We start from the raw sequence: 25942 nt of genomic DNA, 5'->3' as shown, positions 1-25942 counted from the left end.
GTAGCTTGCTGGCTCCCGTGGCAGCACAATCGCCAAGTTTTCTGATTTCCCGCGCTTTGTGTCGGCGTGAAGTAAAGTTGTCCATCACGCAAGGAAATTAGTTTATATTGTCATTATGGAAGGTTTCGACGATCCTGGTGTGTTTTTCTCTGACAATTTTGTTGGTGATGACCAACAAAGCGATATTACTGTTTCTTTACAAAGCGTTAAAAAGAAATTCAAGGACTTCATTAGACAGTTTCACGAAGGAAACTTCAATTATAAGTACAGGTAAGTACCTCACCTTCGTCACTGCGACACATTTACATTCTAGCAGGTTGTATTAATTAATATTTATTCCCAGGGATGCGTTGAAGAGACAGTACAATCTGCGAAAATTTTGGCTGGAGGTTAACATAGAAGATTTGGCAAGTTTCGACGAATCATTGGCGGATGCGCTCTATAAGCAGCCAGCGGAGCACCTGCCTTTGGTAATTATTTGATTTTTAATTGTAATATCCCAGTCTATAATTCAATTTTTACATTTAAGTGTAAGTATTCATGATTTTTTTGTCTTGTGAGGGGCTACTTTTGGTCATTAATTACATGTGTATGTCACTACAGAATTAACTGTGTTCATCGGGGCATTATTTCCAGAAGTATGTCGTTAAAAGGGTTAGTGTTTTGTCTGGGTTGCCTACTTCTTTCTGTAACAATTTTTTGGTGTTACGCAATAATATATGTAATCGATGGGTAATGCAACTTTGATGTCTTTAATCTAGACTCGGGTACGCATTTTTTGCCAGATCATTGCAAAGCTAGGCATCTTAGTGGCCACTCCTGACAAAACCTGGAAAGAAAAATAATTTCATTGCTTAAAAAATCTTGTAATATCAGGGAAAAAATGGTGAATTAATCGGAAGAAATATGCTTAGCTGTGAAAGTCATGCATTGTTGTATTCCGTATTATTTAATGCATGGGTTTATAAATATTTAAATACTCCCTTCCCAACAGGTTATCAAGGTTGTTATTGATGCTTTTTTACTGCAGTGTACTGTCATATTTCTATTTGTATGAATAGGTTCATATTTTGCATCGATTAAAGATATTCATATCACCTGTAAAGATGAATATACTGTCAAGTATTTTTGATGGAAATGTATGAAAAATTGGGTGTCAGTGTAGTTTTATCGAATCGCCAATTTTTGTCGGATCTTTACCAAACAATAAATATGGGTGCTTTCCAATCGCATATCTGGGCAGATTTGTTTTGAACTGTAGAGCGTGTTCCGATCGCAGCCGTGACATCATCTGCGCTAAACAGATGGAAACACATCCTGCACCGTTGTTCGTCTGAGCTGGCAGACAACACTTGTGACGGTAGAAAAATATATTGCTGGCGGAAAATTAATTCCACCATCTTAAAGATAAATATAATGATCATTTGAGAATAGGGTAGTTTTCTTCATCAAAGAAAACGAAAGGCATTGATTGCGATTCGTTACCCACCATTAGTGTATTCATAATATACAAATTATTTGGTTTTAGAAATACCGGTTTAGACGAATGGCAAGGGTCAATTTTATCCTCATTTGAGAAAGGCTGGATTGGCGCCCATGCGATGCCACTCCACGTGATGTCACAGGGACCTAGTCTCTACACGAGAGGATAGGAGTTTTACATTGTCTGAGGTTACCAATGCATGCATGAGGCACAGAGCTCAAGGAAACATGTCTTTATAATCAACTATTAAAACTGGCTAAGGTCGGAAAGTTTTCTTCGTTTGATAAGGTATTAATAATCCTTATTTAAGCCAAGGGCTACCAGCTAGCAGGGTACACTGCTACTTGCTAGCATCCTGCATTGTATCAGCGCTCAAAGCCTCGCCCCAAGGTCACCTCACTAGTGGCAGCGGGAACCAGAATGACATCACGCGGGGTTTCCCCAGCATTCATACTTAGCCGTCGCGTTTTTGTGCGCTTAAAAATTTTCACTTTTCATTTAGCTGCGAAAAATAGATATGGTCATTTAAAAATTGTAAATCATGAAATACGTACTCCTGGAGTAATAATCTTTCGATTTAGGCAATCAAAAAATAATAGGAAACCACCCTAAAATATGTATACAGTAATTTCATCCTTATGTCCTTTGTAATTTGGGAAATATAATATTTTCTCCGCCACACATAATGACTGATATAGCATGAACAAATGTACGATAGCAAAAGGAGTCGACTAGATTTTCCTTAGTTATTGTCCTAAATATTAGAAATGGAAAATGTAAGCTGAACTAAAATGCTATATTGCTTAGATTCTAAGCAGATTTATTTCATCAGCTTACATGGCTAATAGGTGTATTATATACAAAATTTCCTTTAACTTTCATGTGTAGTTAATTGTATTCCATTAATTGTAATTCAGTACCACAAAATAACTACAATTTGGCATATTTATTGTACGGTGTTAACATTTTAACGGCTTTACCTGTGTGATATGGATGTAAGTTGTGTATGTATCTCAATCCAGAAATGCGAAATAAAGTATAACTGCCACCACTGAAACAGTAAGGGAGAGGTAATTATTAAGTGGCGATAATTCCATTATTTTCTTTCAATAATACTTACTAGTGCTTTTACTAAATACTTATGAAATAGACGAACAATTATCATACTTCTTCATCAATCATGTGGCGAAGGTCAGTTCATAAGCGACGGGTCATTTGAACATTCAACTTTTTCCACCAGCACCCTATAACTTATTTCTCATTCTAAATCAATATTTAATAAGGTACTCATCTTCTAGTTGGATAGTTAACTTTTACATTGCAGAAGCCATAATAGACGAGAAAAGGCGATCATAAAAAATGTTGCTACAGTAGACTCTCGTTAATACGAACAACGTTGTTACGAAGTTCTCGTTAATACGAAGCAAATCGTTGGTCCCGTCGAAAGGGCCTAACCAAGCTATAGTAAAAGAAACGTTATTACGAAATTTTCGTTTTTACGAAATTACGAACCTATGTCCCGGTCCCGGCAGTTACAATATGAACTTTATTACGAAGTTGCACGCACAAGTCACGGTATTTAGGTGGATATTCACTACACTTAAGTTTCAATAATTGCGCCACGTTTAAGTTATTCTCGTTTACTGTGCCTAAGAGCGTCAATTATGGTTCTTTATTCAGTTTACACGCAACATCATATAACTAGCTTCATTCCTGTGTAGTCAGGGTGCCCTACTCATAACCGTTCGTAAATAGGATGTACAGTCAGACCTCTTTTTATGCACATTCAATTTACGAATTTTCAGAGATACGAGCATTCAAAATTTTCAAATTTCAAATTTGGCGCCTTTCGATTTAGCCGATACGACGCGGTGTGGCGCTGGGAAACTCTCACTGTGATCATGATCTGAATAAGGTATCAATGAAAATGGAGTGAATTTAGGAACTGTTCAACGTTTCGCCCGTTCTTCGTCACCGCGGGGAGATATTTTTTCGGCTCCGAATGCATCGCAGGCCCCGCTAGATCAGTTCGCCACAAGCGTGAGTAAGCGCATACGTGGAATGCAGTGTTGCATCCCGCAGGATAACCTTACTCTGCGATAAATTACATACAGTCCGGCTGGCGAGGGTTGTCCGATTACGGCACAATAGGATGGGCGGATAATCCTGCGCCAGCACGGTTTAAAGCAAACCGCTGTCCCCCAAACGCACCTCACACCCTCGCCTAGTCATACAACGTTGTCAAATGCATAAACGAACACCGAAATAAGCCTGATCCACCAAAATAAGCCCATTCTTCGAATCACAGAACAAGTGATTATTCCTCTAGGTCCTTGACGCTCGTCGTCCCTTCCGGATCTTTTCTTCACGGAACACTTTGTAAGCGTTTCCCTTTCTTACCTGGCAGCCTTGCCCCCTCCCCGGACCTAGACCATTTGGTCTGTAATTGGACAACTCTCGGTGGCCGGACTGTAATTTTATCAACCTAGGAACAAGGTCTTGGGACGCATCGAGTTTGAATATCGGAGTTCATGTATTCGGGAAGATATCAACCCTCGATTGCGTCATGGCGCAGTCTTCTGTTGAAAAACTGAAACGCATTTTCCTGATTATATTTCTTTCCGCGTAATTCAATCGCGTTTATAATACACTATTCCTTTCAACGATTCCTAAAAGAAACGTTCTTACGAACTTCGTTATTACGAACCTCCGATTTTTCGGTCCCGTGAACTTCGTAATAACGAGAGTCTACTGTAAAGGTCAACAAAGTTTCGGGCCAGCCTGCTTAATTTGAATCAATTCAGGTAACCAGCAGGGATATGATATAATTTCAAACGACAGCAATATGAACACTATGCCTCAACCCATCCTGGCAGAATCCAAACCACCCACATCATTTTGCTACTGTTGTCATAAGATTGTCTGTGGGTGTCAATCTACATATACATAATTATGTAAGAAGCAACGCCATTGGCGTGGCTTCTGCTGTGTGCTACCCAACCCATCTCCCCGGTCTGAGGATCATACACTGCAAATAAGCCTTTCATTTGCTTCGATTATAATTTAATCATTTTATGAAATGAAGAAGGAATTAGTGTCCTTTATGAGACACATCATGCCCTGTCCCAACCCAAACCCAACACACCTCATCAAAATCTTGCTTTGGTTTTGATAATCTTTTCTTGTTTATGATGGCTACTGGAGCGTAAAAGTTACCCATCCGACGTCAAGATAAGTACCATATTAGTAGACTTTTATTAGTAGTCGCGGCACTTTTGTTCACCCCGAGGATTGTTTAGAATGTGAAATAAGTTAAATAAAGTTTGGTGAAGTTCCGACGAACACTTACCTCGAATACATGAAATTCATTCACATGCTTGTGGTTTACAAGAACCGTGATGCGTGACAGAGTGATTGTGAGCTGCTTGACTGCTGAACCCCACGTTCTTCAGCAGTTGCCTCATACTACTTAAGTGCAACGTGACCATATGGTTAAGTGTATGACATTACAGTTTATTAGCACTTCATGAAACAAGAGACTTTGTATGCAGTCACGAGCACGGGTGCAAAGTTAAATAGGTACACCGAAGTGTAGGCGGATACAGGGGGGGGGGAGCGGAAGAACTTGCCCCCCACCCTCCAGACACTTAAAAAATAGACAAGATATTTGGTACAGTTATCATTACATCTGTTTTATTTTGTGTATTACGGAGCCTCAATCATTCAAATTAATGTTTATAATTTCCATATCAAAATTAAGAGAATATTTTCTAAAGTAATTTTTTTGTTTTAAATCTAAAATATATGAAGACCTGTCAGAATTTTGTGACCCCTTCCCCCCCAGAAAAATATCCTGTATCCGCCCCTGCACCAAAGTATGAAGTTTGCCATGAAAAAATATTTAACTTATCCAGAATTCAAGTCCCCTCGAATAATTCCCTGAAGTTCGCTCTGAGGAAATGGCTTGGTGGTGTATTGGTTAACACGCCTGACCGGTTATCGGGAGGTCCGGGTTCAAATCCCAGCTAAGTCAATTAATTTTTCATGGTGAACTTCATCTTTTGGTGAATTACAGTTTGTGTTGTCACGCGCTGGTTTGACGCATACTCGCAAACCATTTTCTGTGATCTGTGATCACACCACCACAGGTGTGGGTGATTGGTTTTTGGAAACTAGGGCTTCTGTCTCCAAAGAGCTCTTTCTTCCTCTTTCAACAATGTCGACTTAGGGTTGATTTACCATCTCATTGGAATATGAAATAGCATGCCCTTTTATACATAATGAAAGTGTTTATGCCTTTCAGTTTGAAGCTGCTGCTAAGGAGGTGGCCGATGAAGTCACAGCACCCCGCCCAGAAGGTGAGGAGACCATGGAAGATGTTCAAATATTGCTGTCTTCAGATGCCAATCCATCCAGCCTCAGGGATATGAAGGTATGTGTAATATCGATGGATTTCTCTATGTATTCTCTCTTTGCAAACAACATTTTTAAATTATCATTATCAATTTTTTATTTACTTTTTAGTCTGATGTTGTGTCACGGTTGGTGAAAATTCCTGGTATTGTCGTGTCTGCTTCTGGAATCCGAGCCAAGGCTACTACTATGTCTATTCAGTGTAGATCTTGCAGGAATGTGATACCTAATCTGCCCCTGAAGCCTGGTCTCGAGGGATACGTGCTGCCGCGGAAGTGTAACACGTGAGTTAAATCCTTCAGAATGTCTTAAAGGGAGTTTTAATGGACTCCCAGTTTCAGATTTCCCAAAAGTGGTTTGATTGAAATAGTGATGTTCAGGTTAACATACCATTTTGCTGTAAATAACCCTTATTGTTGATTCTACATCCTACAATGACATCATGAAGTAAATGATTTCCTTATGTTCTTATAATTTCCACATTTTTCTTATACATTGTTCAAATTTCTTTGGATTTCCATGAAATATTAGTACATATTTAGTTAGTTTGTTGTTAACAGCTAAAATAATGGCTAATAGATCCATGATGCCTCTAAGTTTGCATGGTTATTGTGACAGTATTACTGCCAGATTGTGTAATTATTATAACTCTAGCATTAGGTCAATCAAAAATTGTGGTATCTACAGGGTTTAAAATGTGAAAGGCTATGTGTGTACCCATGCATTTCAATTGATGTAATTTTTCACTGTTATGTTTGTATTTCAGGGAGCAGGCTGGCCGACCAAAGTGTCCGTTGGACCCATTCTTTATCGTCCCTGACAAGTGCACGTGTGTTGATTTTCAGATCATCAAACTTCAAGAGTTGCCAGAATCCATTCCTCAAGGAGAGATGCCTCGCCATCTGAAAGTGTATTGTGACAGGTTTGTCGTTTTTACTTTTTTGCTTTGTTTCATTGAAATTTTACATTTATAGCGGAGTAAGGGTAATAATTGAGGTGATGCTCCTTTGACTAGTTTTCTGGGTGTTGTATTCCTCCAGTCTTATGAGGAATTCATGTTATATATTTAGTGGACTAAGCAAAACCACTGCTATCTTTGTGCCAGGTGAACATTTTGTAATTTTTTTATTCCAAATAAATTTTGAGTAACTCTTGGACGGTGGTGTATTTTAAGTAACTCCTTTTCCATTTCTTGATTTTGCTTCTTAATTGAATTTTCTCTCGTGAAAATGACATTTGTGTAAAACATGTTAAAAAGTAATCAGGAGTTTTTAGAAGTGTTAATTTTACTGTGAAAGACTAGAGTGTATCAGAAATAGATTATTTGTTCTATCCATGATCTCATTTGCGTGATTTCCTTTGAGGTTGTAGTCAGTAAAGAAAATGATGCATTATGTTATTCCTTCAGGAAATTATTCCATCTCTGTTCAATCTATCAATATTTCAGTGTCTTATTGTGTGGAAATTTAATATTGTTGCACTCAATTTTCATAACTTTCGTTGCAGGTACCTTTGTGAGAGAGTGGTTCCTGGAAACCGTGTTGTCGTCCTGGGCATATTTTCCATCAAGAAGGTTGCACAAACTAGGGTACGTATGGAAGAGTGGTAGTATGTAGCATTATTTTCCTATAATTATCTGTTATTAATTGTTTGTCCTTACAAGTATTGTCAGGCTTTACACTTTGAAACCAAGTTTCATTTATAAATGATGCATAATCCTCCTCAATCCACCAATCTTTTTTAGATGACTGATAGTCAAGCTATGAAATATCCCCTCTAAAATTTCTCCGATTCCAGCGGACGTTAAATTTTGTACTGTCTTTTCCAATAATATGTAGACGCCCACTTGCAAACCTTCCAAGTTTTCACCGATCCGGCCCCTAAAGTTAACGGGGACTCATGGGTGTCTACATATTATTGATAACTGTAGTACATATAGGTGATTATTAATTCAACGGCAGCAATTCAGCATGATGATCTTATTCTCGCTTACTCTTTAAGTTTTTTAATCCATTTGTTATTTTTTGCTAAAATTAGCTGAAGCATGACTTTGAATGAATTGTTTTTTAGCTAAATGATTGACTTGACCAAGTAATTTCTAACGTCAGAGTTTATCATAAACAATAATTTCTGTGATGTTGAAATTGGAGGGAAATGCATGATCAGGACTTTGATTTTCCACCATGCGAACCACTCTCCTTTGATGCTTTATCTCTTTCGTGTTTTCAATGTAAAGAGCTAATCACTTGAATGCTTAGTGTTGCCATTGTCATCCCTTATTACAATGTATATACACTGTGTGGCCAATCTTCTGGAACACTTATAAATTCACAGAATTTGATTATCTGTAGAAATTCATGGTATGTCAGAGAAACTTACATCTGAAAAAAATCATATTTAAAGGAAAATTTTAATGGTGATAGAGCCTCATTCTCTCAAATACTGGTGTATCAATGGCATTTGAACATTGAGTGATTTTGGTGGTAGGTGTTATCGTAACAGTTCTATTGTTATTGTTTGTTTATGGAATTCCTAATTTGTTGACTGCAGAGGGGAAACAGGGAGAAAGGTTCAGTTGGTGTCCGCAGTCCTTACCTCAGGGCAGTTGGTGTGGAGGTGGATACAAAGGGCTCTGGCTTCAGTGCTCGTCTTGCCGTGTCTCCGGAAGAAGAGGAAGCCTTTCGCAGACTAGCCTCTTCAAATGATATTTATGAGAAGATAGCCCGCTCCGTTGCTCCCAGTATTTATGGATCAGCTGATATCAAGAAAGCCATCGCTTGCCTTCTGTTCGGAGGTTAGCTTTTTCTATACTCCCTGTCTATCAATTTATTTAATAGTGAAGAAGGAAAAGGTTGCTATTAAAAAATGTGCTCTTATATCTGTTTTATGGTGAGGGTTCTCTTATTTAGTGGAGTAGATTCCAGTAAATCAAGGTGCGTAGGCAGTGGCACTTTCTTTCCTGATTCATTGTTCACCCCATTGATCCTGGGTATATATGACACTTGTATAAGTGAGCATTGTAATGTAAGGTACTATAATGCATAATTGGGAATTTCAACACACTATGCTAGCACATTGCCTTCTTTTGTTATCTATTTTTTTCTATTAGAGAATAACAGAGTATTATGCATCAGATACATATTATGAATTCATTCTCTATTTATATTTTTTGTACATTATTTGAATAATGTTACCGTATTTCTCCGAATATAGTCCCCCCCCCCCTAATTTTGAGGCTTCAGTTTCGTGAAAAGTTAAAAAAATGCGTTTGAATATAGTCCCCCCCCTTTACTTTGACCACAGGCATTTTTTGGAAAAAAAGGGGGGACTATATTCAGACATATATGGTATTTCAATGCAGTGGTGATTTTAGTCAAGTGAAGTTTGCAGTTGTTGTATTGATTAACGAAGAAATTAAACAAGTCGACTCTAGTTGTATTTGTCATTAAGTATACTCAGGATGTGGTGTCATTGGGTTTCATCTTTAAAAAATGTGTGGTTTACATTTGATAATTGGGTGAAAATAGTTGGACATTGTTCATATCTCATTTAGGTTCAAGAAAGCGTATGCCGGATGGATTGACCAGGAGAGGGGACATCAATGTCCTCCTGCTTGGTGATCCAGGAACAGCCAAATCTCAGCTCCTGAAGTTTGCTGAGCAGGTTGCACCCATCGGAGTTTACACATCTGGGAAAGGATCTTCAGCCGCTGGTCTCACTGCGTCAGTAATCCGAGACCCCTCGACAGTAAGCCCTCTACTTTTATTATTTATCTTCTCATAGCAAATACCTTTTAGTCTACCATACAGGATCAACCTATTTTTTAAAGTGATTTTGAAAGAATATTTATGCTGGGTAAAGTCGCAAACTTTTTTATGTCCGTAACCTATTGCCTTAAGATTCCTTTATACTTTTTTCATTGACTCTGTCTTGCATGGAACACATCTGGGAAAACACCTCTGGTTTCTCTTTAAGAGCCTTAGTTACCGGGATTTTGATCGCTTTTATCGTCCCAAAGTTGGTCCCTTTCAGGGTACTTATGATCGTAGGGAACTGGAAAAATTCTGCCAGGGATACATAATGTGAGGGGGCTGGATCATTGTTATGAAGATGCTCTTGGCCAGTAACTCCAAAACATGCTTTTTATTGTGGTTTGATATTTGTGACCTTTCTTCCATTATCATTCTAACATGCAATTGGCAAACTGAATTCAATTAAATCAACTAATTTAGTACTCCAGCCACTTCTTCCTGACTATTGGTTGATGAATTGCATTTGCTTGAGGGTTTATGGCTAGTCTTATGCCTAGCCTTCCCGAAACAACATCAACCACATCAAGACTTAAAAATTACAGAAGATCTGAATCTCAGTGAGCTTTTTTAAATATTGTGTACGTGCAGGAAGATTTTTGTTTAGCATTGCTCTAGTGAGTCCTTTTGGTTATTATGTCTCATGAAATATATGTATGATGGGATGTACGAAAATTATTTTCTTTACAATCCCAATGCTTGAAGGCATAGTGACAAAGGCAGCAGCCTTCACTCATCTAAGTCTGTGTGCACATGATACTGCAAGTAGATGTGGTGGATCAAAAGCCTTTCTTACCCAGACCAGGGTTCCCACTCAACCTTGAAAACCATGAGTATGCCGTGAATTTTGCATACCGTGAAAAAAACGTGGAAATAGCCATGAATTTCGTCCTAAAACCTTAAAAATCTCTCAATCTTGATTTTACGATCGTAGAACTGCGATTGACAGATTAAAAGAGAAATGGATATTTCGATCACATTTCAAGGTCAGTCAATCACATACATATGGCCACGGATTTATCTACACACGTATATTTGAAGCGCAATCATTGGTCCGTGTGCCATGATGACACATTGACCTTAATCTTGTACCAAAGCCGGAAGACTGGCAACCAAAGTGTTCATTAACACTTGCAAAAATTCAGACTCTTCTTAACTTATCAAGCACCCTGGTCCCTCTATTTCCCTAATCACAAACGTAGGCCGGAGCTGAATTTTGCAAACGATATGTGACGCCAGGAGAGATAGCACTTTCATTGCTGCGTTTGAATTCACGGTGTCTGTCGTGTTTGTTAAATTTGTAGTTAATGTGCGGCCGATGATTGTTACGTGATGAATATTTCTACCTAAAATGGTTTCTCTACAGACCGTGAAAATCTGGAAAAAAACCTGAATTTTAATAATTTAGAATGAATGGGAACCTTGACAGACAGATCCTGTATGGTATTGTTTTATTTGATTGTGAACCAATGATGACTGCCTTAGGGCTGGCATTTGGAAGTGCTGAGCACACCATGCTGGTCTCATAGTACTCCTTAAAGAGTGTGTGCTGACAACAGTGCGGGGGCCATCTGAATCAATGCCCCAAGGTTATAATCCTGATGTTTGCCTAGTTTCACCGTTAACCGGTGGGGAAATTCTCTTTTGATTTCAGAGGAATTTTGTGATGGAAGGCGGTGCCATGGTTCTTGCTGATGGTGGTGTGGTCTGCATTGACGAGTTTGACAAGATGAGGGAGGATGACAGAGTTGCCATTCATGAGGCTATGGAACAGCAGACAATCTCAATTGCCAAGGTGAGCCAAGAAGGTGGTTTCCTATTATTTTTTTATTGCCTAAATCGAAAGATTATTACTCCAGGAGTACACATTACACCCTTTCACATTTTTAAATGACGATATCTATTTTTTGCGATTAAATGAAATGTGAAAATTTTCAAGCACGCGAAAACGCTACGGCTAAGTATGAATGCTGGGAAAACTCCATGTGACGTCGTTCTGGTTCCCGCTGTTACAAGTGAGGTGACCTTGGGGCGTGGCTTTGAGTGCTGATACAACGCAGGATGCTAGCAGGTAGCAGAGTACCCTGCTAGCTGGTAGCGCTTGGCTTAAATAAAGATTATTAATAGCTTATCAAACGAAGGAAACTTTCCGACCTTAGCCAGTTTTAATAAGTGATTATTAAGAGATGTTTCCCTGAGCTCTGTGCCTCATGCATGCATTGGTAATCTCGGACAATTTAAAACTCCTGACTACTGGTATAGCATCTAGTTCCCAGTGAAGTCACGCGGAGTGGCATCGTATGGCCGCCAATCTGGCCTTTTTCAAATGAGGATAAAATTGACCATTGCCATTCGTCTAAACTGGAAATTCTTAAAACCAAATAATTTGTATATTATGATTACACTAATAGTGGATAAAGAATCGCAATCAATGCCTTTCGTTTTATTTGATGAAGGAAACTACCTTATTAGAATTATCTTTATGCGTTGATTCATGGTGTCCAGTTAAGGCTCAATTATGTTGTATTAAATACATGGTGGATAACCGTTTAATTTCCTTTCTGTATCCCAGTCATGTAGTCCACCAAAGTATACCATGGTATATTTCCCATTGCTTCTTCAGAAGGCCACAAAATTTTGCTTTAGGAAGTTCTTGCTAATTTCCTCAAAAAGTTTAGATATTTGGGATAATGCAAAGTAGTATTCTTATGAGCAGAAGCTACTGAATTATTGGATGCTTCATTAGATTTTTGTCAAAATATGCAAACATTCAAGATTGTACAATTTTAAATGTGTAGAACGTTTCTATCAGACTTCCGCACTTTCTATTCTGAGTGTTTTCCTCAGGCTGAAAAAGGAACTAAAATTTTCTTTATGTTCGATATTCGTGGTGTCTGGTAAGGACTCTGCTGTCTTTCAATGCATTTTGGATAATTGTTTGATTTCCTATTTGTTTGGATTCCACTTATGCAGCCTTACAGTAATACCGTGGTTTCCGGTACAATGCTCCTTACCATTTGTTATAAATAGGACAGTGAAATTTTCCCTGTATGGTATTTTGTGAATTACTAGAGTTGTAATTAAATTTTTGGCAATATAAAAAAAAACATTCTAGATAAACTTTATAGCATGATAGTTATTTTTATACCTTATGTAGTATGGGGAATTGTTTTTGTAAATCCGAAATGTCACAACATTCCTGACACATGAATTTTGCTTTATTTCAGGCTGGAATCACTACCACCTTGAACTCCCGCTGCTCAGTGCTAGCTGCTGCCAACTCCATCTTTGGGCGATGGGATGAAACAAAGGGGGAAGAAAACATTGATTTCATGCCTACAATTTTGTCTCGTTTTGATATGATCTTCATCGTTAAGGATGAGCACAACAGGGACAGAGACATAGTAAGGAATATTTTTTGATTGACTAATTCTGTGCTACATAAGAATTATATATTACATATTCTAAGTGTATTGGGTGGTAGAACTAGGTGATTGAATTTTTCCTGCTGCAGTGAGATGCGTGCACATGCGTTGAGATAGCAGCCCATTTTATAATTTGACACAAATTAATTGGTGTACCTGATCTCAGTGGCGCAGCGAGGGGGAGTTTTGGGGGATAAACCTCCCCCCCCCCCCCAGAGCTCAGAGAAATGTTTAAGTTTAATCCATTTTACTTAATTGGATTGATATTACTAATAGAGTAGTGTAAAGATTAATAAAACATACCTCAGAAAGCTGTAAAACTCACCATTTTGAACCATTTATCGTCAAATTCCACGCTTTATTAATCTCGCACCTGCCTCTTATCCTGATGGGTATTCCATACCCCCACACATCCTGGTATTAGTTGCACCTAAACCCCCCCAACCTTAATTGCTAGCTGCGCCCATGCCTGATCTACCCTATACCATCGGTCATTGGGTGCCCCCCAGCAGAATTTAAGTACAGAATATCATCACTCAAAGGCTTTTAAAAATCATTTTGGTTATTTGAACCTTGCCAGTAAGTCAATATGTTTGAGTCTTACTTATTAATTCTACCTCTCTCTTGGGTACTAAAAAGAGGAACTGGAAGCATTCTTAATTATAGTTTTCTATTGCCCTGCCCATACATATTGTAACCCCCCGTGCGGGGGCACATTCGGGGAAAGAGGAATTAGAGGGCAAAAGGGGAGGGCGGAGGTGTGGCGAGGATCTCCCGTGCACCTGGGGGAGGGAATGGGATTTTGGGAAAGGGTAGGAGAGGGAAATTTAGGGGTGATGAGACCTGAGACAGTAGCGTTAGGATAAAGAAAGCCGTTCGACTGCGTAGTTCGCTCAACATAAATTTAATGAGTTTTAAATATGATCATTTACAAATACAAGCAAATCAATAACAAAAGGAACAATTAACTTCTTCTCCTTGGATTCAATGAAATACAACGCATAATTCACTATGCTGCACAACAGAAAAATTTCAGTCCTTAACCTAAACCCAAAAAAAAAAAAAAGAATCACGCTACACGTTTTCACATTCATGACCCATACAAAACCACAAAAAAAGGGGACAAATAAAAAATACAAAAAGAAACAGGGGGGAATGGAAATATGAAACAACGAAATAGATATTGCACTGAAGTTCACACTGTAATAGGGGGAAGTACTGTCATCTTCTCTACTTTTGCGGGGGGGAACTTTATAAACATTTTTAATGAATTCTCTTCTTGACTTGAAGTGAGACTTTTCTTCTGTTCCTTGGGGAAGGGGGGAATGGGAATTCGTGGCTTTTTCTCTTACCGTTTGTTGAATTTTCGGGGCTCTCGATCTGCTGATCGTGGCGATTTCTTTCCTCGGCGTAGGCTGCTCTGCGTCCTCTCCGGCAGGCTCACGGGTGGGAGATGACCTCTTTGCGACAGTTGGGAGATCCTTTCCTTGGCACCACGAGTCTACCGTACAACTCCTACTCGCATCGGGCACCCTCTTACTCTCTCTCTCTCGGGATCTCTCCACCGACTTCGTCTTTTCTGCCTTCCCACACTCTGCCTACTCTTAGGCCCATATCGTCAGTCGCTCCTTCAGATCTCGTCTTCACTTAGGATTCCTTCGGCGGCCTCCTTCGCGAAGGACGCGATTACGTTCAAGAGACGATCCTCAGTGAAGCTCTTCTTTATCTTCCGACTTAAGCTGGTCTTTTGGATCATTTTCGTTGCTCATGGAATGTCCGGTTCTGAGATCCGTTCATCCAGTCAAACAAAGACGAAGCATAACTCACCTAGCGTCACATGGGTCACAAAATATGCCAAAATGGAGCGAATGGGTAACGCGGAAAGAGTTTTTCTGTTTAATTTGGTAATCAAACATAGGGATATTCAAGAAAATAAGAAAACGGACGCAGTGACAGTTTGCATTGGAATCAGAAATTAAATTCACCGAAAATTCATAGATAATTCATACTTCAAATATACAAAAGATCGAAGCGTGGGAAAAAAGCAACAAGTTTCCTCAGTTAGATGATTAGTAAATATCAACTATAGTCTTTTGTAGTCGAAACGTACACCTAAACAATCCAGCATTAATGTAAGCCAACATGATGATTAAATAATTCCTGGGGTGTAGGTCATATAATGCAAAAAGTTGTTTGCCAGCGTGTTGTTTTATTTTAAAGGCTTCATCAGGGCTATGAATGAAAAAATGAGAGAACAATAATGTTCAATATTGATACATAAATAAAGGTTACAAAAAAGCTTTTATACAACAATATAATTAAAAAATGAGAAAGGAATACACAAGGATTTTGACATTAAAAAAATATAAAAAATATTTTTTTAATGTCAAAATTCTTGTGCATTCCTTTCTCATTTTTTATTGTAATATTGTAAAACAAGTGTTTTGTAACCTTCATGTATGTATCAATATTGTATATTATTGTCGTCTCATTTTTTCATTCATAGCCCTGATGAAGGTTTTAAAATAAACCGAAACGTTGGCAAAAAACTTAATCGTACGCGGAAAAAGGGTTTAGTTAGAACTATCGAATTCTGATGAAATTTATCAAACTTTTCGGTCGTCATGTTGCTCATTGAAAAATTTAGTAACAATTACCAAACCAGTTTGATAAATTATATCAAACTGGTTTGGTAATTGATACCGAAATGGCCACAGCAGTTCGAAAAAAACTATCAAAATCAAAAGACAATAAAACCGACGGTGCGTGCACATGTTAAACATTTTCTATCCAGAAAACACTCTTCTGATTTAAAATCATAAAATTAATAGTTAAACGTAAGTTTATGCTAAAGAAATACAAAAAAAAAGCTAAAAAAATCCGCCTATAAGCAGCATCGAACGTGGGCCATCCGCGTGGTAGCGACAGGCACTAACCACTGGGCTAAATCGGTTGCCATAATATATGGCTACACAAACACATTAATATTTTATAAATGTTAATAATCAACCTTATCGTTGAAATGTGAATAAGATGTGATTAAACTTTCCCTTTGTAAGCTTAAGAGGAATACTTGATGCACACAATTGCATTACGTAGTTACTCCATATCCATATCTAGTGCAGATGCACAAGAAAACTTTATTTGTAAGCTTTTTACATCTATGTAGAGATGATTTTAACGTGCTGGGTGATATCCTAAGTATGGATTGAGTCTAGTATGACGACTTTTATCACGTCATTCAACATGATCGCGAATGATTATACCTCAGGAATACCTCTAATTAAGGTTTTTATGTGTCGAAATACACAAAGATCTCCTAACAGCTTTAATATCCATGATAATACGCTGTTCAATCATTGCCTTTGATGCACTGGCTTACGGATAACATTGCAATGTAAAGCAGAAATAAACAGAAAAATGAACGTAAACAAAATTAAAACGTTATCGCCATCACAAATAATAACAACAAAATCATTTCTACCAACCTATCTTTTATGTAAGGCCTGTTAAAAAATCTTTAAAGTGATGAAATGGTTGTGAAGTGGATGTGAAGGCTGGGCCAGACCAACCTACGCTGACGAGGAGTCCTTCACCAGCAAAGTGCAGTGAAGAAGACCTTCAGACGTCTCTTGAAATGAAATCTATACTTCAGGAGCCGAGGAAGATGAAGGATGGCTAAAGAAGCGACTGACGATACCAGCCTTAGGAGCCTTTTTTATTACGTGGAACCGCCAAAAACAGAAGAACCCCTTTTCCCTCGGAGCACCACCACGTTATGTAGCCATTGAGGGGAGGAAACACCAGGGAGGGGGGGTCAGGGGAAAAAAGAAAAAAAAAAGGATGATGCACTTGGGGACGGACGGTCACTTCACCAAGGACACGGGGGGTGGGGGGGGAAACCACATTCTTCTTCTTGATCGTAAGATTTGCACACTTTAGAAGGGGAGAGCATTACACATCTTTGTGGGGAGGAAAATAGGGAAACATCAAATGGGGACTCAATGATTTGTAACACACACATTAAAAAAACCCTCTTACACTCACTCACACATGCATACGACCACATATCTAAAAAAATGGCCTTCCTTGACCTCGCACTCCCGTCTCACGCGTCACAATGTAAGCAGGCAGAAGGCGCCGGCGCCAGAATTACAATATATTGTTCCCTAGTGTTAATTAAGCAAATTCTTGGTAATCATAAGTGTGCATTATCATATGTATTTGGAACATACCGTATTTCTCCCAATATAGTCCCCCCCTAATTTTAGGCCTGTTTGGGGAAATTTTTTTCAATATATGCATGAATATAGTCCCCCCTTTTCTTTTACCTCAGGCATTTTTGGAAAAATAAGGGGGGACTATATTTAGATAAATATGGTAATTCCTGAGTTGAATCCTTTTTTCCAAATCAAAATTTTATTTGCTACTCTGTGTGAAAATACTTTCAAGTGCACTTATATTAGCATTTGTTGTCGGTCAGGGAGTTGCATTCAGAAACTGTGATTAATGCTGCCACTACGTCTGAGGAATTTTATGCATAAAATTATAGATGGGTCGAATAGCAGATTTCCTGAACTCGAATATTGAATTCGAATATTAAATCATTGCTCGAATATTCGAATACCTCGAATTTCAAATACCTCGAATACTAAACGATGAATGCGGGAATGTTTGACTTGGTTGCCTATGCAGTGGGAAACACAAGATTTTGGCGAGTAGTAATTGTGATTTCCTTCAAAGGATTCAAACAGGAATTTAGCTGATTAACGGAATGTTTAAATTTATGGAAACAATTGGGCATATAGTTGATTCAACTAACATCTCTTTCAAATATTCTAAGGGGAAACACCACCTTGCAAAAAAATGATTTCATGCCGTCTCGGCATTTACACTGCTACGATGGATTTCTGTCTGATGTATACATTCTTAGCTACCACTCGCCATTTCAGTGGCACGCCCATTTGATACTCTGCTTCATCCATCTTTTTATTTTAAAAAGGTAGTTCGCTTTACCCCCGCTCCTGCGGTCAAGTGCTAGCGGACAATCTGAGGCGTTTTTCAAAATACACGCGCTTCTCCACCGGATTTTCTTCAATTATATTCAGGCCATCTTTGGAAGTTCTCTCGAGATAGCAGATGAATTCGAATTGCTTTCAGGGAAAAACCAAATGTCCTGAGAAAATATCCCTTTGCCTGTGACGGTGACAATAGAGATTTATAGCATAACTCATAAATTTTAACCTGATATATGTTTTCGGAAAAAAATACCGCATGAACTTCCAAGAAGCTCAGCTGCGCGGATATCAATTTTTGCCAGAATGCTAAGTCTCCGTCGTATTTTGACATTTATTTCCTCGCGTAAAATGATTAAAGTCAGAAATACGTCGCGTTTGGTCTTATTCTTTTTTAAATTACGTGCACATTACTAATATTTCAATCCAATAAAGGTGTAATATCAATTGCCGAAAGTCATTGTTAGACACCTTTTGGGCTAATAGATGACTCGTGCAGCAGTTGACCTCCAGAAATGGGGAACTTCAAAGCAGGTAGGCAGAAAAAGGTCAGTGGGGGAGAGATAGGGAAGGGTGAAACACAATTCTATTATTCTCGTATAACTTGATATTTTCTTTTGAAGCTTTTGATTTATGGTCTTTGTGATACGAGCCCTGCGCGAGCTGGTGCCTTTTGTTTGATTTCGGAGAAGAGGGAAGTTTCAGAGGAGGGGCCGAGGGTTGATGGATGGAGGGTGGAGCGATTTTGGGAATTGTGCTACGTAGTTACTATCCCATGGCACTGAGTTTCTCCTGGTGGGGAAACCGAGGATTTTCGGATTTTTTCACCCGATCATTTTTGGTTCCCCACGTCAAACTCTTTTCACTGCTATAATCCACGAATTTGATGTAGTTCGTCAACTTGCCAATAACGGTGCTGCATGCACTAAACGACTTGAGTTCTTTACATTTTTCCAAGTCAACTACCAACGACGTCCATGCAACAGTGTATGGAGCGAAATTCAAAGGATTTGAGGTATTCGAGAGTGTACCTTTAGCATAATTATTGGAGACCTCGAAAATCGAATACTTTCTAGTATTCGAGGTATGTGAGTATTCACGGATACTATTCGCACATCTCTACATAAAATACTAATGCAAAGGATATTTTGTGCCCCTAAATGGCTATATACATACTATGCTTTTTATGTAACAAATTTTTAAGTCCAAATTTTCATTGTACATACAATCTGTGATTTGTGTTAGTAGTGAAATTAACTCATGGATTTATTTTGCAATCTTTCAGACTTTGGCCAAGCATATCATGAGTGTGCATATGAACGCTCTACAGACTACACCAGAAAGTCAGAGCGGAGAATTTCCTCTGCCATTCCTGAAGAAATATATAAATTATTGCAGAACGTGAGTAGAATGGCCTAAATAGTTTATTAATGTTTGTACCCTAAGTGGAAATATTCTTCTGATGTAGTTACTATTGAAACAATATGTTGCAATTCGTATTGCATGTCATGATTTCAGTCATGTTATTTAAAGGAATCATTTTATATAAATAATTTGTATTAAATCTAGAGATGGGTCGAATAGCAGATTTCTCGAATTCGAATATCGAATTCGAATATTAAATCATTGCTCGAATATTCGAATACCTCGAATACTAAATGATGAATGCTGGTATGTTTGACTCGGTTGCCAATGCAGCAGGCAACACAAGATTTTGGGGAGTAATTTTGATTTCCTTAAATGATTCGAACAGGAATTTAGCTGATTAATGAATATTTTAATTTTATGGAAACAATTGGGCATATAATTAATTCAACTAACATCGCTTTACCCCCACTCCTGCTGCCAAGTGCTAGCTGACAATCTGAGGCATTTTGCAAAATACAAGCTCTTTTCCACTGGATTTTCTTCAATTATTTTCAGTCCATCTTTGGGAGTTCTCACGAGATTAGAAGATGAATTGGAATGGCTATCAGGGAGAAACCAAATATTCTGGGAAAATATCCCTTTGTCTGGGACTGTAACAATAAAGATTTATAGCACCACTCATAAATTGTAACTTTATATATGTTTTCGGAAAAAATACCGCATCAACTTCCGAGAAGCTCTGCTGCTCATATCGAGTTTCGCCAGAATGCTAAGTCTCCGTCGTATTTTGACATTTATTTCTTTTCGTAAAATGCTTAAATAAACTCAGACATACGTCGTGTTTGGTCTTATTCTTTTTGAAATTACGCTCACATTACTAATATTTCAATTCAATAAAGGTGTAACATCAATTGACGAAAGTCATTCTTAGACACCTTTTGTGCTAATAGATGACTCATGCAGCGGTTGACCTCCACAGAAATGGGGAACTTCGAAGCTGGTAGGAAAAAAAAGGTCAGTGGGGGAAAAAAGGGAGGGCCCGAAACACGTTTCTATTGTTCTCGTGTAACTTGGTATTTTTTCGAAGCTAAGGTCTTCGTAATATGATCCCTGCGCGAGCTGTGTCGTTTTTTTTATTTCGAAGAAGAGGAAAGCTTCAGAGGGGGGGCTAGTGCTGAATGGAGAGGGGTACCGGATCTTGGGAAATGCGCTAATGTAAGTATCCCACGGTACTCACACAGCAGTTGACCTCCAGAAATGGGGAACTTCGAAGCAGGTAGCCAGAAAAAGGTCAGTGGGTAAGAAAAGGGGGGAGGGCGTGAAACACGTTTTTATTGTTCTCGTAACTCGATATTTTTTTCGAAGCAGGGGTCTTCGTAATGCGATCCCTGCGCGAGCTGGGACCTTTTGTTTGATTTCGGAGAAGAGGAAAGCGTCAGAGTGGGTGAGGCGAGTGCTGAATGGAGGGGGATAGCGGATCGTGGGAAATGCCCTAAGGTTGCTATCCCACAGCACTGAGGTTCTCCTGGTGGGGGGAATCGGGGATTTTCGGATTTTTTCACCCGACCATTTTCGGTTCCCCTCGTCGAACTCTTTTCACCGCTAAAATCCACGAATTTGATGTAATTCGTCAACTTGCGTAAAACGGCGCAGCGAGCACTAAATGACTACAGTTCTCTACATTTTTCCGAGTCAACTACCAACGACGTGCGTGCGACAGTGTATGACGCGAAATTCAAAGTATTCGAGGTATTCGAGGCGGTACTTTTCGCATAACTATTCGAAACCTCGAATATCGAATACTTTCTAGTATTCGAGGTATTCGAGTATTCGCGGATACTATTCGCACATCTCTAATTAAATCTTAATTCTAAAAATTAATGTTTTGTAATGTAATTTTCATTTAAACAGTACTTGTGGACCTCGAATCTCTGAAGCAGCTGGTGAGAAGTTGAAGAATCGCTACGTATTGATGCGAAGTGGGACCAAGGAACATGAAGTTGAAATGGACAAAAGGCTTTCTATTCCCATTACAGTTAGGTACGTACCTGTTACTGTGAATTTAGGTCGCCGTGGAAGGGTGTTTATTAGTTTCAATCACCTGAAGTTACTCGTACCATTTTAATTTTTTTATAGTTGTTTATTCCTGGAAATATGTTGGTAGCTTAAAGAAAGAGCTCTGCATGAAAGAAGTGACTTTGTATGCAGACCCACACACTGGTGTAAAGTTAAATATACCAATTATGAAGTTTGCCATGAAAATCCTGGCTAAGTCTGGTATTTTTGATGGGAAACTTCATCCTTGGTGTACTTAGAGAAGTATACTGGGTTATGCTTTCATGGATCATTGAATCATTGCACACGCCAGCTCAGAAATTAAATTCATGCCTTTTTTAGTTCTTTGTTATTTACATGTTTCCTATGTTATTCATAGTTTAAGAAATGATACATTCTCAGGGTGGCCACATTATTGTTAAGTCTAAGAATTCCATTGCGTCAGAAAAGTGTAAGGTAGAGGAGTCTTTTCTGTTTGAGTCAAATGTCCATTTTTTGTCATCCTATTGCTGTATCATCAATATGAGAGCATCGTATTAATTCAGTTGTTAGTGAATTAATTTTATGGTTAAATGTATTAAACACTCAAATGTGAAAACCTTAAAACTGTGAATTTTGTCCTAAACCGTACAAATCTCTCAAACTTGATGGCAGAACTAGGAATTGTTGAAGTTAATAGTAATTATTTTAACGAAATGTAAATTTAAATCAACAACATTAAGTGTTGAAGTTTATAAATAAGCAAAGGGTTGTCAAGGGTAAAAAGTTGATGATAAGTTACCAGATGAATAAATAAGTTAAAAGAGACCACAACATCGTATATAATTAAGAAGAATAATTGAGTGACATTACGAATGACAGATCAATAGAAAAATCTGTATGTGGATCATCCTTCTAGGTCAGTCACATGCAGACTCTGTCTATGCATATATCTGTACGCGTATATTTGAAGCGCAATGATTGGGCTGTGTGCTATGACAATTGACTTTTAGCCTGTGATTGGAAGACTGGTAACCAGTGTTCATTAACGCTGGCAAAAATGCAGACACTTCCTCTCTTCCTCTTCACCCTGTTCCCCCCATTTTCCCATTCACATCCTTTAGCCGGTCCTGAATTTTGCTAACGATAGGCGATGTCATAAGAGATGGCACTTTCATTGCTGCATTTGCACTCATGGCATCTGTCGCTTTTGTTACATTTTTATTTAACGAGTGGCCAATGATTGGTACCTGATCAATATTTCTGCCAGAAATGGTTTATCATCAGACCGTGATTTGAAGACATTTAGACCATGAAAACCTGAAAAAAACTGTTGAATTTTATAATTTAGCTTGAGTGAAACCCTGTTCCATGAATATATATGAAATAATATATGAATAATATATAATAATATATGAAATAATATTCCAACTTAGTATATTCCTCACAGCAATATTGCTGTTGTGTTATTCATTGAACATCCAATCCTCGACGGGTCACTCATATAGCTCTGTTGCAGTCAAATTCATTTTATATCATAATTTACTCGAATTGTTTTAAGATTATTTTTTGACAACCCGTAATCCTGGTTTTCACTCTTGAATATTAATATTCCTCAAAATATGATTTATAATTTGGTGGACATTCAACTGAAAAACTCTTGAAGATGAAAGTTACCGAGGAATTTTTGTTGGGAGCATGATAGCGTAGTGGTTGAAGGCACTTGGCTGCTGATTGGAGGGCCTTGGGTTCAAATCTTGGATGAATTCTTGGATACCAAATTCTTAAGCGTGGGAGGTTGCTAAGGGAAAGAGTGTTTTGTTCATCAAACTTGAATTATATCATATTGATTTTTTTACAGGCAGTTGGAAGCCATTATTCGGATATCAGAATCCCTTGCCAAAATGCAGCTGAAGCCCTTTGCCACTGAAACACATGTTGCCGAAGCATTGAGGCTATTCCAAGTTTCAACACTGGATGCTGCCACTTCCGGCAGCCTCTCTGGTAATATATGAATTTTAATTTTTTTATCTCTTGCTCTGGTGTGGAGGGAAGTTTATGTAGAGCTTTTGGTGGTTTTATTTTTGCAATTTTTTATTTTCAAGCTATCTAGAAATTAGGGAGAATACAGATCTTTGTGTACTGGTAATATAATTGTCTTCCCGTGTGTAATTGGAAGGTCTCTCTATCTATATAACAATCAGTATGAGTGCATTTTATTTGGTTACTCTGGTCTACCTGCAGGGATATGTTCACTGACATGGTCCACCATGGCATTATTTTTCTATGCAAATAGTATGCCTTGGCTCATGAGAGGTATTGCTGCAGAAATATGACCATACAGTATTTTATGTGAACAAAGTGTATATTTGTTATCACTGGATGCACCCTATTGATGGCCTCTGTGCACAAGGTAGCATTGTGAACATGGATGATTCCTCCCTGAAGTTAGAGGTGCACTATCAATTTCAAAAGGTGGTCCCCATGGCCAAGAAACTAGTTTTCAGTTGAAGATGAAATTTGGGTATTGCTTATCCCCTCAATGCTTGAAAGGGCTAGTTTTAATTATTCATATTATCCAAGAAGATTTCCCTTGGTATTCTTGCACAAACTTTAAACAACCTGCTATCATCACTCCAGAGAGAATGCTGCAAGGCAACTCCTGGGTTTGCGGTAGGGAGGGTAGGGATTTTCATGCTGAGAAGTAGTGTTTTGCCCTCCAAAAAATGTACCTAGGCAGTGAGTTGGGGTGGCAACACATGTAAAATTAACACATGCAAAAATTTGAACAGTCCTCAGACTTTTAAATTACCAGGCTAAAATTTTCACAAGCTGCCACTATAGAGGTGAAATAAGGCAATGTGTGTGAATATTTAGGATTTTTTTGGAGGCGAGTGGGTCAGAAAAAGTAGGGAAAGTAGTCATTTTTTGTTCTTGAGTTAAGATTAGTTCTCAGGCCCTTCAGTATTGGTTCTGATGTAATCAGTTCTGAGGGGGGTGGAGGAGAGGCCATTGAGTACGCAATGGTATTTTAGAAGGTGCATGGGGGGTTAAAGAAATGGCTTGTTAATTCCTTTACTGGGGCCCCTTACACATCATCCTCTTGCCCAGTGGCGGCTCGTGAGTCAAATGCTGGGAGGGGCACACTCCACCAGGGGGTCAAATTTTTTAAATATTTTTAGTATTTTAGTGAGTTTTTAAGGCAATCTAGAGATCATTATGACTCACTAATACACAAAACAATCACTAACACACGAACAATCGCTAAATCGATTAACTTAACTACAACTAGGCTTATTTACATTAAAACAATTTACGCATAATAAGTCAACTGGTCACCAGAACAAGGTATTCTGCAACACTGCAACGCCAAGATTATACGGCGGCCGGCTGGTGCGGTGTGGCGACGTCAAGTCGCTCGTTCTGCACATGCTCGGGCGGCGTCCCGAGACTTCCATAAGGCACAAGCTTAGACGCATCATAGTGCCAGCAGCCCCTTCCACTACCACTCTTCATTTAACTGTATGGTGATGGATTAGGACGTTCTGGCCAGCGCCCCACGGCTACAAATACGAACTTCTCGCTCTATTTTTGCGTGTTTTTCCTACATTTTCGATGTATGCGATTGAAAAATACACCTTGGTTAATAGATGTATGATTACAATTGAATGGGTATTTAATTTTATTTCCTTTTTCAAATATTTGGGAGGGGCGGCATCCGAAAGTCCTAATGGGCAAGCCGCCACTGCTCTTGCCCGGCAGGTAGCTTTGTGAATTTTTGCTTGAATATCTTGAATTATATCAATATCACTCAGGTGCCTGGGTTGGAAAAGGCTATTCAAATTGCATTATTTAACTTTTGATTGGAAGTTACGGTACTAAAGAAAGATTTTGAAATTTTATCTTTGTGACCCATTTTTAGCCTTTTAAATAATTTTATATTTCATTCTACTAGGTGCTGAGGGATTTACATCTGAAGAAGATTATGAAATGCTGAATCGTATTGAAACACAGCTTAAGAGGAGGTTTGCCATTGGTTCTCAGGTTTCGGAGCAAAACATTGTTCAAGACTTTCTGAGACAGGCAAGTGGCTTTTGAAATGGTGGCAATCTCATTTATTCAGATGTTTTCAGCCCTTGACTTACTGTCTATTTTTCTTTTAGAAATATCCTGAGAGGGCCATCCAAAAGGTTATACACACCATGATCCGCAGAGGAGAATTACAGCACAGAATGCAAAGAAAAATGCTCTATCGCATCATGTAATTTGGGGCATACCATTCACATGCTCCGAAGATTTCTTAACCCAGTGTTCTATGGTGAGATTCATCATTGAAATTGATGTCAGATTGATCAAGCACCTACTTTTATTATTAAAATTTATTTCTAAAATGTA

The 25942-nt window shown here is 38.5% G+C and overlaps 1 protein-coding gene across 1 annotated transcript; it reads left to right on the top strand.

The window, feature by feature from the left end:
* Positions 1-32: 32 nt before the first annotated feature.
* LOC124167917 (DNA replication licensing factor Mcm5) lies at positions 33-25942 on the top strand. Its single transcript, XM_046545981.1, has 15 exons — positions 33-270; positions 344-470; positions 5787-5915; positions 6008-6180; positions 6663-6818; positions 7403-7484; positions 8447-8690; positions 9450-9643; positions 11360-11500; positions 12933-13109; positions 19431-19546; positions 21425-21553; positions 23409-23551; positions 25503-25630; positions 25711-25942. Exons 1-15 carry the CDS (start codon positions 116-118, stop codon positions 25810-25812), a joined length of 2196 nt encoding a protein of 731 aa, XP_046401937.1. The 5' UTR covers positions 33-115; the 3' UTR covers positions 25813-25942.

Source organism: Ischnura elegans, chromosome 11 (assembly GCF_921293095.1).
Source record: "Ischnura elegans chromosome 11, ioIscEleg1.1, whole genome shotgun sequence".
Classification (NCBI taxonomy): Eukaryota; Metazoa; Arthropoda; class Insecta; order Odonata; family Coenagrionidae; genus Ischnura; species Ischnura elegans.
This window is presented reverse-complemented; position numbering and strand designations above follow the sequence as displayed.

Bases quoted from the DNA above. Each gene is read 5' to 3' on its own strand.
- LOC124167917 (XM_046545981.1), top strand. From the start codon at position 116: ATGGAAGGTTTCGACGATCCTGGTGTGTTTTTCTCTGACAATTTTGTT. The intron at 8,691-9,449 runs GTTAGCTTTTTC...TATCTCATTTAG, and splicing joins CGCTTGCCTTCTGTTCGGAG to GTTCAAGAAAGCGTATGCCG. The intron at 23,552-25,502 runs GTAATATATGAA...TCATTCTACTAG, and splicing joins CACTTCCGGCAGCCTCTCTG to GTGCTGAGGGATTTACATCT.